Genomic DNA, 12,774 nt, shown 5'->3' on the forward strand with positions numbered 1-12,774 from the left:
ATCAAGCCAGCATTTCTTAGGTTTATTCCATCTACCAGATGGAACTATTTGGCTTCTTTCTCTTCTCTTCTCTTCTTTCTCTATAAATGTGCGCTTGTAGGTTATAACGCACTATGATCAACTGAATTCAATAAAGTCGAATTTTCAGTCCGTTTCTTCTTCTTCATAATTGTATATTCGCATAGCTGAGGGTTACAGTCATTACGTAGAACGAAATATAATACACACAACAACTTTCTTGAAACTATTGGTGGAGTGGTTTGCCATTGCCTTCTCGATTTCACACACAAGTTAATAATCAACCAGTGTGCAGTTTTCCTTCACCAGAAGCAAGTGATGGTCGATGAAAACTACTATAAATGAGTCAAATTTATATACAAACTCACGTGGCACTTTTAATCTGGGACCTTTCTATCCACAGTCGCTTCAGTCTGTTTGCAACATATTTATAAAATTCTAATTAGTGGGGTTTTATAAATTCCACACTACATGGAACACATATAATACGGTTTACCTTAACTGATCTCAACTTTAATTAGTATTATACTAAAGTCAAAGATATTCAAATATTAAGTCAGTTGTAAATCTAATGCTCATTTGCCAAATAATCCCAATAAAAATTCGTCGACTAATAAGGTTGAAAATCCATTGAACTCCAGTGCCGTGACGCGTAAAAAGGAAGGCAGTTCTATAATGGCATTTTAATTTATTAGAAAGGAATGATTTTCAAGTTTCGCACTTTGGAATATTTTAAAAAGAATTTTGATGTTGGGGCGTCCTGGTCTAACTTTTGTGACATTATAATATTGGACGGTAGATGTAATTAGAATTTGGAATATTAAGAACTTGCTGAATCTCGCGTCGTTGCTCGCGTAAAATTATTAAAAAAAAAACACTTATTTATGCACTGTAGCGCCATCTACTTTATAAAGCGCTAATTATCGAACTTCTTTACAAAATCCTACGGGAACCGCGTACTTACGGGATAAAAACTAAACTATGTATTAATCCAAGGTATCAGCTACCTCAATAGCAATTTTCATTAAAATTGAAAAATTAACAAAAATACTTACAAACATTCGCCTTTGTCTGATTACAATATAATATTTTATTAGAAAATGGCGAAAGAGGGCCTTAAACTATTTTGCAATACAATATAAATAATATTTTATTATTACATCAAAACAGTATTAAATTCTCTTCACAATATAATTCACACATAATCTTATAACAGCATTAAGCACTCCTAGTCCCTACGCTCATTTCATTGCAATTCCATCGATATAATAGCTGAATAACAGCTATTTAAGCCACTTAAAGCGCTAAGTGTAACTGGAAAAGGCGGAGGTATCATACAGGACATTTTACTAGCACTGGCCAAAATTCCATAAAAAATAAGTTTAATTAAAATGTAATTTGAAAACATTATGCGTGTTTTACAGGATCTCACGGAGATTAAAATTTATTGATCAATGATTACAGTATCATATAGTGTGTACCTTGATATATATTTTTAAATGTATTAATTATGATAAAGATTCAGTATCACGTCTTTATCTGTTACGAGACGGACAAAGCGAACAGTTGTGTAACTCAAAAGCCACTTTTAGCTATATAATTATAAATAATGATTTCCTAAAACCACGTTGGAATTACAGTGGACACGCAATGCAATTTTGATAACAAATCATTTAAAAATACATTAATTATAATAAAGTAGGAATGCGGACCCTGTGCTCCGACGCTAAAAGGCTAAGGAAGAAACCGCAAAAACGCTCAGTTGGGAGAGAGAATTTAGATGACATTTTTATATGACTGCAGTATTTGCTAAACATCAATGCTTCTAGTTAAACTATCTACTGATATGATGTTATAAAGTTTTAATAAATCCTTACATATTATAAAATCAAGTCCTCTGATGCTACTGCACGGATTTTCATGCGGTTCACCAATATATAGTGTGGTTCCTGGTGAAGGTTTTGATGTAAGTATAATTTATTATGTTTTTATCTAAGCGAAGCCGAGGCGGGCAGCTAGTAAATAAATAAAATAAAAAAACGTAATGGAAAATCTTGACCAATCATAGCCAAGCAGACTATACCGCACCGACACGGTCATTCCGACCCCATGCACGTATCATCGAGAGCGCTCTCTGCCATTTCCTATACGCTTGTTACAACGGTTTATTACTTTAGGGTTTAAAAGATTTTACAATCTCTAATGCTTATTAGTGTTTTTCAGAACGGTTAATGCAATTTTATTAATTATTTATTGATATTTAGGAAGACTTACAGCTAAGGAACAAATAAATAGAGATGAAAGTTAAAAACAGGAAGCCAATTAAAAGTCTCCACAGATAGAAGAAAAGTAAAAAATTGAAAAGATCAAGCACTTAAACAGGGTGTCACATGAAAAACAATAGCCAGAAGTTATGTGGAACTAGATACACAATAGTAGTTACAAAAGATGAATAGTATAGATCCGTCGAAAACTAAACAATTGGATCATACTCGAGTTGAAATCTACACTAACTTTAATTTAGTTTTATTATGTAATAAAACTAGATTAGACATTTGAAAAACCCCCATGCGAAATAGTTGGGTCACCGTGTCTGCGAGGGCAGACAACTTTCAAACAACTGAACGCACATTTTCCTTAGCTAATTTTTCGTCTCCACTTTGCCAAGTTGTCGGCATCCCTAGGTAGTCAGACCCAGCATATCATCCTTCACGACACAGGACACGAAAGAAAGAGTATTTTTACTTATTTGAAATCTTCTTCACAGTTGTATTCCTCATGACTTTAGGTTCGTGGCAATTACGTGGAATGAAATACACACAACATCTTACTTGGTTTGCTACTGCCTTCTCCATTTCACACACAACTTATAAATTAACCAATGTGCGGGCTTCCTCACGATGTTTTTCCTTCACCGGAAGCATGTGGTAGTCGATGAAAACTACAAAACATGATTTAGATTTATATAACAAACTCATGTGGCACGAGTACGATTCGAAACTGGGACCGTTCGATCCACAGGACAGGAGATAACAATTACACCACCGCCGCTTTTTTACTTCAAATAATTTGTATCAAAACAAAATCACAAACTATAAATATAAAGGAAGGGTCCGGAGTTTACAAACTTAGATCGTAAATGTTCCCCGTGATACGTGACGCGGTTAGGAACGACGACGAAGATCAATGGTAATCGTTGTGGGGATAGGTGCTTAATTTCATTTTTAATCCTAATGAGGCCAGAGATGTTATTAGTCTAAAGCTTTTTGAGAAATCCTGACTAATATGATCTAACACAAATATATCGGTACAACTCATGTATTCTGATCAAAACGATCGAACACAAAATAAACTTGACCTAATTTTTCCACGGACTAATTATGCAAAAAAAAAAACATTTTTCTTTATACTTTTTTATTTATACAACTGTATAATAAATTGATGACAAATGAACTGAGAACTTGTAACAGCATCAATACATTTAAAACGAAACTAAAGTCCATAGTTAATTTATGCATGTCGTTTAGTAGCGATGTTTTAATCTATAGGCGCCAAAATAAAAAAAGACAATGAAAAATCATATAAAAATAACGGATTCCAAATTCAAATGTAATATTTTGTTTCTTTTTAATTGGAACAGTATTTATGGCCAGACTAATTATCTCATTTTAAGTGAAATGTATTTTTTTTATGGGAATAAACATCTTTAAACCTTTATGATAAATTCAAAAGTTCATTTGTTACCCTCTTCAAGCTTTGTTTCGTTACTATAAATAAATTAAATGCATTTTGCTCTCTGTGTATGTACATGTACTATCACATAAATAACAGAATCGAATAGTCATGCCACCTGCATTCCCCCGGGGTGCCAGCTCCGTCGTCAATCTGCACTATTGGGGATTGGCTTGACATTCGATAACACTCAGTATTGACAGCGCAAGAACTACTAAGTGCGGGTTGCACCGCCAAAATTGACGTTAACTTTAACCTGCACAGAAAAGCGAAAAATACGCCATTTTGTTTAAACGTCAGCGGTGCGCGGGTCAAAGTCAACGTCAAGTTCATAGGTGCAACTCTCCCTTAGATTGATAAATATAAGTAAATGTACTGTTGTTATATTCATAATTTCAGAATTTTTCATGTGATCCTGGTAATATCCGGAACTGTGATGCCGCGAAGTCCAAGACTCATTCTTTATTTATTACTTGCTTTTCCGTATCTATAAATCGTTATACCTGTTGGAATCTTTAATTTTGAAGGAATTATAATACTGCCGTCGTACGAGAGAAGGGCACATGTATCATTTTGGTCAAACCGAGATATTTAGGATTAAAGTTTTCACCATATTCTGCTCTATAGTTTGAGAACCTATTGCTTTATAGAAAAAAAAATACTGATTATATTTGCGTAAAGGTTAGAACTATTATATTTTTAGCTTTTTAGTTTTTAAATATAATAAATTATTCAATAATTTCAAAAAATTATTTTCAACTAAAGAAAAAAATATTTAAAAAATACAATTTACTACAAAGAAAAGGCATAGTTAACCAAATGTCACCTTTCTTTTTAATATTTCTAACAAATTTGTCATCGTGTCATAAAGAAAGGACATATGTGTCCAATTGTGCCTTTTTAATTTAAATAGAACTAATGTGTGTCACAAAAAATAAAAACAAATAATCATGTTAAGGAAGTTTAATAAAATGTAAAACAATTGGTCATGCCATTCCTTTAGTTAGCTTATCCAAATAACTGAAACAAAACTTAGCAAGTCACCTTCGGGAACACCAAAATTCAAACAAAAAAAATATTAATCTTCAATAGTTTTTTATAAATCATTGGGGATAAGCATCTACTTACAATATTGGCTGACAAATAGAACATAATATGAATTTGAAAAAAAAAAGTGAATCAGTAAAATTCTTAAATTCATTCTTAAACCTAAGTTAGATACCTAAGGAAAGTAAAAATCAATTATTTTTAGTAACAGATTGTATGCCAAACTTAAAAATCTGTAAATAATAATTTCAATTTAATGTTGTGATTCAGAGTAAATATACTCTGAATCACAATATTAAAATAAATCAAAATATTCTATATTAATAGAGGTAGTACCTAATAGGAACATCAATTTTGGTTTTGAACCTATGTTAGAGCTTATTCTAATTATTTATTGTTCATTAACTAAATAGCTCACAGCCATAATTATTAAAGACTCTCGTAGTTAAATATTCTAAAAAGTATTATCAATATTATTATAAAAAAATAAATGTAACAACAAATATAATAACGCACTTGGTTGAATTATCACAATGCAATAGTAATAACTATAAAAAAGTTGAAAGAAATAAAATAATCACTTTAGCTTAAAATATTAATTTAAAAATTAGTCTTAAATTTCAGTCTTCATAAATTTCTGTGAGATCAGCTGAACTATCGCTAACGGGTAGGTTTTTCCAAAAACCTCTTCTATTGTCAGGCATAAGTGGCCCAAGCTTGGAAAGTATAGCTGATTTCCTCTCAGATGTTATACCACGTGGAGAAAGCTTCTGCTTAGGCGATGAAATGCCAATTTTAAGATTTTTAACTCTCAAGAAATCCAATTCTATTTGCTCTTCAGTGTCATGGCTGTTCTTGTAGAACATCGATTTGCTCCCTCGCCGAAAAGTGATTTCAGACATGTTTCTCAAATAAGCTCGTGGCACAGAATTTTGTAATTTATACGATGAAGAGCAATCTTCAAAATCGTGAAAATCCTGGACAGTCATTTTTTTCACCACAGTATTTGGACCAGTATCGGAGACAGCTTTGCAAAAGTCTTCAAAGTCATACACTCGCTTGTTCTTCTTAAGTGATTGCTCCACTCTATGGTGAAATTCATCTGCAGCCATAAATGTATGACCGACTTCCAGATAACGCAGTACAACAGTTTCAATAGTTACATCCTTGGAATTGACTAAATAAACTAAATAGGAAAATAGGCACCAGTTTTTGTTTTGGGCCGCGCAGTTATCCAGCCACAAAATCACATGTTTGTAGTCCCGGTTTTCAAGAAAAAATGCTTGAAAACAGCTAATTATATCTTCCTTTTTTCTTCCTGCAATAGCTTCGTGCCATAAGACTCCCAGTGTTTTGCCAACTCCATGTAACCTTTTGTCACCTACAGGAACGAAACTCTGATTGAAAACGATAAGCCTTGGACAAAACATTACCGTTTTGAACTCATCCATGCGAGGTAACATTATTACCTTTTCCAAATCAACTGCAAATATTGTGGTGTCAGTACTTTTTTGCTTCGTTTGGCTTTGAACGTCTTCTTCATATTTCTTTCTCGCTGAAATGTACCTAGTGTGATGATCTTCATATTCTTTGCATTCTTTGCAATTTCTGTGTCTTATTTCTGCGTTAGGGTTGTGAATAGAAAATTCTTCGCACAATTCACATTCCTCGTGTCCAAGCTTTGTGAAAGATATTTTAAGCTCATTTACGACGTTCCTATAAAACCCATAGGACACATTTATTTCAGGCTCTTTCTCACAGTAATTGTCATACATCATGCGGATATTGATATCCGAAGGCAAATATTTCCTATTTGGTGCATGAACTCTCCTATAATGCGACACAACTGGACGAAAAGACATAATATGTTCTTTTATCTTAGTCCTGTCTATTTGTGATGGGTTTGGGTTATGACCTCTGCCGTCAATAATAGGCTCTGCATATTGTGTTTTATAGTAAGTGTCAATAATGTTTCTGACAGCCTTGCAGTTATTTTTCTTGTAACCCAAAGTTGTAATAAAAAACGTTTTACACACCGCAACTTTCTCACCGTTTTTATCACAAAAGAAATACGAAACACTCTTAGTACGATCATAATGTTTGCCATGCTCATCATCATGACTTTTTTTCTTTGGTCTTACTGGCTTTTGCTGCATAGTATTAGCTAAATAAAAGTGTTTTTGTTCCGACCAAGACATTTTCCAGAAATTACTATTAATGGTTTTGCGATAATCCTCTGAGAATTTCATTGAACATTTTTTTTTACAAATGTTCTCTTGGCATCCGGGTTTCACGAAATATTTGGTACATATTTTTTCTTCTCTTTTAATTTGCTTTCGTTCTTTAAGACTAACATCATATCTTTTGCGCTTTCTTACTGTCCCTTTTTTTGTAAGTACTACATCTTCTTTTGTAGATTCATCTGACGATTCTGGAATCGTTTTTTCCAAACACGGTTGAGAACATGGAATGAAGTCTGATTCGGAGCCAGAATCATCCAATAAAATATTGGCCTCACGAGGTTCATAGTTTTCGTTATGAATCCTAATATTTAAGTTTTTAATCACAGATTGTTTTGAGCATTGAGCGGCAATATTGTACGTTTTTTGGTTTTTCGGTGGCTCATAATCTTTATCGACTACTGAATCGTCCGAATCAAAATCTGATTCAGATGCTAGAAATTGTGGCGACCAGTTTTGTAGACCACTAGTGGACGGAATTTGTTCATCAATATCGGATTTACGCTTGAGATTTTGTAAAGCGGCGCTTACTAATCTTTTACCACGTGACTGCATTGTTTAAATTATCTGAAATAATGGAAAAACAAGTGAAATAAATGATAACATATGTTTACCATATTCCTACTATAATAATGAAATAGTAAGACATATCAAATAGTGTTAAATTAAGGTGAAAAGGCTTTGTTTGGCACATCTGGCTAGAAACTGACAGATAACTATTGCGCTTTCGTAGGTGTACGACCTACCCACAAAGTGATGTACTTACTTAAAGAAAAACAGTATGTAAATATGGATAAAATGTAAATAAACTTACCAAGCGCGGGCGGGCTGCTGACAAGCGTGGAGTCGCATCGACATCGCAGGCACAACTGGCGCAATTCATTGAAACTCTACCCTCCTTTCCTCACCTCTCATCGTAAAATATTTAAAGAAAAGGCACAACTGGTTATTTATGCCTTTTATACGTAAATAATTACAATATGCATGGATGAATAATTAAGTAAACAGGGCACATCTGGCATTTGAGCCTTTCCTTTATGTTATGTTGTACGTTGTGTCTTTTCAACATAGTTTTTAGTAAAATCCTAAATGTAGTAATAGTCACAACTATGTATTTGTGCCTTTTCAATATAATATTAAATAATATGCCTTTTCATTCAATAAAACATGAATATAAGTCTCATTTGTGCCTTTTGCGCCTACTGTAACTCCGAATTCCTTAAAGTTAAAAATCTTCAAAAAATTGAGCAGATGCGCCTTTTTTTCCTCATTCTAAATATGTATATAACTCAATTTTTCTTAAAATGTTAGTTGTGCCCTTTTTTCGTATGACGGCAGAATATGTGTGCTATGTTAGTGGAATTAGTAGTTTTAGAAATTAGCTAGTGTGTTAATTAAAAGCGGATAACTTTTTACCTTTAGCCCGGAACATTGCTTTATTTAATTCCAACTATTTAAAAGTGTTGTCCAATGTAATTGAATTAAATAAAACCTTTGGACAATAAAAACAACCACTGCGAAATTATTCGCATCAGCAAAAAAAGGCCTGACGATTTTCAAACATAAAAAAGAGCAATCCGTGCTATATATGGTTTGAGGAGAAGGGATTCCCTTAGAGATTTTTTTAAATATATTAATATTTTAACTTTACCCTCTCAATACATATTTGTCAACATTATGCATGTCCGGAAAAATTTAAACTTATTTTAAAAAGTTGGTGATTACACTGATAGAGCCTTACGCAATAAAGATAAATTGTCTGTCCCCGGGCATCGGTTGGCCAAAGTTAGAACGTCTTTTGTTGGGAACTGTATCCGTTTTTATAACAAATTGCCTAAATGGATTCTTGATTTGCCGGACAAAAAATTTAGAAATTATATAAAAGAAGTACTTTGTAAAAAGGCATATTACAAGTCTGATGATTATGTTAACGACAATAATGTTTGGCCCAAGCCTGGTGCAGTATCCTCATAACATATGTAATTGATTTATGACATTATTACGTACGTTTTGTACATTTAGCTTTTTATTTATATATATCTTTTGTGTGACAATTTTGAATAATTTTATTGGAAATACAACTTTTATTTTATTTATTTATTCAAATTTTGACATTTTTAATAATGATGTAAATTCGTCCTCCTAATTATGTATAAGACCTATATTTGTTAATTGACGTCCTTGGAGAAAAGGCTGCGGTGAAGTTTGTTGCGCCGCTTCTTCTTCACTTGCGCTTTGGAAGCCGGCAGTAGACTTAGTTTAAGTAATTTTTTTGACGTCAATAAGTGATGTATATAATCCTAAATTGAATAAAGAATTTTGAATTTGAATTAAAACGGTTGAACGAATATTTTCCAAACATAGCTATGAACATTCTAGATTAAATTCCCTTTCAAATAAAAAAAGTAGATCAAAATCGTTTCAGCGGTTTGGCCGCTACGATACCATGGACTTACTGATACACAGACAAGATAAACTTTTAACTTCCTCCTATCGTCGGGGATTGAAAATAAGATAATAAAATTAATATTTAAAATGCAGCAACATTGCACTTCTAAACGTCACTAAGCCATCAGACTTGCAGATGAGTTGCGAATTTGCAGCTGTTGCGAACAAACCGTGAATTAACAGTTGCGGTTTTTCAATTCTCGAAACCAGAACCGGTTACCGAATACATAATACAACAGTGTAAACTTTTGACAGCACTTTATGCTATTGGGTAAGAATAAAACTTAACAATTTTGTTCGGAATATTTGTCGACGTCTCGAAGAAATGCGTGAGATATCAACTTGGGGAATATTGATGGAAAGAATGTTATTCGCCAACATTTTTTATTTCGAGAAACCGGGAACATTTGAGTTACGTTTGTGTTGTCCCCGCGCCACGTCGCGTCTCGCTGCAGTTAACGCTCAGCTAGGACACCTGGTAAGGGTGCTTTTGAGAGATAATGAGCGCGTGAGAGCTCTCCATAAGACGTGGAGTAAAAATGGCGCTCAGGCCACGAAATTGGCTTGAATAGAAGCGTTTGCCTAAAAATAAGCGTTTATAACAGTTTAATAAAAAATTTTACTCTTAAGTTATTACTTATTAATTATTACGATTTATGATCATACATTAGTAACTGTTTATTAATCTAAATTAGGTACAATGTTTTATTAATTATAATCCACGGACACTATTACTAAACAGACCACTAAATATACATATATTAGAAACAACGATATATACTAAAAGAATAAAAGTATTTACAACATTAAGTACTATAAGTTATAAATAAATATATATATAAGGACAAATCACACAGATTGAGCTAGCCCCAATGTAAGTTCGAGACTTGTGTTATGGGATACTAACTCAACGATATAACTATATTTTATAACAAATACATATATAGATAAACATCCAAAACCCGGCCCGATCAGAAAAAGATCATTTTCCATCATGACCCGACCGGAGATCGAACCCGGGACCTCTCGGTCGGAAGAACTTTTACCACTGCGCCACCGAGGTCGTCAAGTTAAAATGAAAAGGTCATCAAGTTAAAAATAAGTTCAAATTAAAAATTAAAACTAAATAATAAATGCTAAATTAATTTAAATAAAAAAATAATACTAATTCGCCGTCGTCGTGCGGTAAAGTTCCCTAAAAAGAAGTCTTAAATTAAGTTGAAATCACAGTGACGACTAGGGTCCAATCCCCGGTCACGTCAACATGGAAAATGATCTTTTTCAGATTGACCTGGGTCTTGGACATTTATAAATATAATATCCTTGAGTAAATATCCTATTACACAAGTATCGAAGTTACTTTGGGGCTAACTCAGTCTGTGTGATTTGTTACACTATTAGTAAATAACAATTTGAACTACAATAGTAATGTATAAAAGCTAAAGTTAAGCCATAAAATTATTAAACACTAAAGAAAGAACATTAAATAAGAGAGATTCAAAGAAAAAACGTTCTGTTACTTAAAGTTAGGACATAAAAATAAACGATTGTCTTGTTTGAACGCAATATTTGTTGTGAAGTTTTTAATGTGGATTGTTTCGAGTTATTTAGGTGGAGACGGTGCGCAGAGCGGAATATCTCTTGTGTTCCGTTTTGCGCAACAATTCGAATAACACAGATTCGAATAACACATATTCGAATAATACAACTAATGGGGTCTACTCGTATTTATTTTAAAGAGAAATAAAATACGATACGATAAAATATTTTATTTATAGAACTAAAATTTAAAGTTAAAAAAAACAAATTAAGTTGTAGCGGGAGCTAGGTAATTATGCTCGACCGCCATAAAGGGAAGATCTTCCCGCCAGGCTAGGTGTTGCGCCTGAGGAACCGCACGGCTCCAACGGTGTCATGTCGGAGGTTATATTTATGCTTCTAATCGAAAACGCACTGTCTGCGCGGTCTAGGCTTGCTAGCTTCTGGTAGTAAGTCGACCGTAGTGCCATCTGTCCGTAGAGTCGTGGATAACTGGTGTGACTTGTTATTCGTTGCGTTTGGTCGGCTTTTTACATCTGCGGCATCGTGCATGTGGCGTGGTAGATGTCGCCACAAAGTATTTCACGCTTCTGATTGTAATCTGTTTTATGTGTTAGTTAATAAAAAGAAAATAAATTTCTTTAAAACAAATAAATGGGTAGATCGTATCACTAGTATCTACTAAGCTCAAAGTTTTCTAGGCTTTCCTCTATTACTCGTTGAACAGCACTTAAAAAATATTGACCAGTGCTTGTCGGAGCCGACATCATGGTGCTATCCAAATCTGTACTCACAATGGAATACTACAACGATAAAATAGAGAAGTGCAATGCTTCTGTCTGTAAAAGTCTTTCTTTAGAAACAAATTGAATAAGTTTCACAGTTGTCACTTAATTTTATTAATACTCGCCAACTACTGAGTTAATCACAGTTTTGATACTACAGAAATTAAAAGTTACGGTACTGTGAATTTATTATTTACTAGCTGTTTAACCGCGGCTTCGCTCAATTAAATGCCCTCGGGAACAGTTTTTTCTTGATATTAAAATGGGATTGTGATAATTGAAATAAAATGTCGATAGCGCTTTTAAAATACACACAGCGCCATCTAGTGTTTTATTCCCAAGTTATAAAACGTTCATTTAGCACCAGCAATATTAGTTAAACAACTAATTAATAATTAATTGAAAAAGGAATCGGATCTCTATGGCTACTTCGTAAACGCCGAAAAATTTAAAAAAAGAAAATCAAACAATTTTAAAAAACGAATCGCGGAGTTTATTATTTGCACATACTCGTATAAGTATATTTATTAAAAACCGTTACCCCGTGTAACGTCACAGATTAAATCTCTTTTACTGAAAATCGGCCAGTATCTAACAACACGAAAAACAAACAAAAATGCCAAAAATTCAGACCATTTACGAAGTTTAATGAATAACTAGTCAAAGTAACCGCACGAAAGAGCCCGCAATATAAACATAACACTAGATGAGGGTCATCGCTACCGTAAAGATAAGCTGTGAGCCTAGCGCTTATTTACGGGTTAAAGCCGTGTCCACACATCCAGCCCAATGTCTTCAGTCTAAGAGCCGGACTCGATAGGAGCTGTGCTAAGCTAACGCTGTGCTAACCATAGATAAAATAAATATATTAATTTTATCTATGGTGATAACTAAACTAAGTTTCAACAAACAAATAAGTAACAACCAATAAAGTTTGTAATTTTTGACAAACTAAATCTAGTCTT

The 12,774-nt window shown here is 33.4% G+C and overlaps 2 protein-coding genes across 2 annotated transcripts in view; both read right to left on the reverse strand.

The window, feature by feature from the left end:
- Window positions 1–12,774, reverse strand: part of LOC128675957 (limbic system-associated membrane protein-like) — a 101,544-nt gene that overhangs the window by 34,762 nt on the left and 54,008 nt on the right. The gene's annotated exons all lie outside the window — the stretch shown is intronic.
- Window positions 5,310–8,247, reverse strand: LOC128675956 (uncharacterized). The gene is made up of 2 exons (XM_053755796.1): window positions 7,852–8,247; window positions 5,310–7,604 (listed from the first exon to the last, which is right to left on the reverse strand). Exon 2 carries the CDS (start codon window positions 7,590–7,592, stop codon window positions 5,418–5,420), a length of 2,175 nt encoding a protein of 724 aa, XP_053611771.1. The 5' UTR covers window positions 7,593–7,604; window positions 7,852–8,247; the 3' UTR covers window positions 5,310–5,417.

The sequence above is a fragment of the Plodia interpunctella genome, chromosome 15 (genome assembly GCF_027563975.2).
Source record: "Plodia interpunctella isolate USDA-ARS_2022_Savannah chromosome 15, ilPloInte3.2, whole genome shotgun sequence".
NCBI lineage: Eukaryota > Metazoa > Arthropoda > Insecta > Lepidoptera > Pyralidae > Plodia > Plodia interpunctella.

What these genes read in the sequence shown, in the direction of transcription:
- LOC128675956 (XM_053755796.1), bottom strand. Translation starts at nt 7,592, where the DNA reads ATGCAGTCACGTGGTAAAAGATTAGTAAGCGCCGCTTTACAAAATCTC.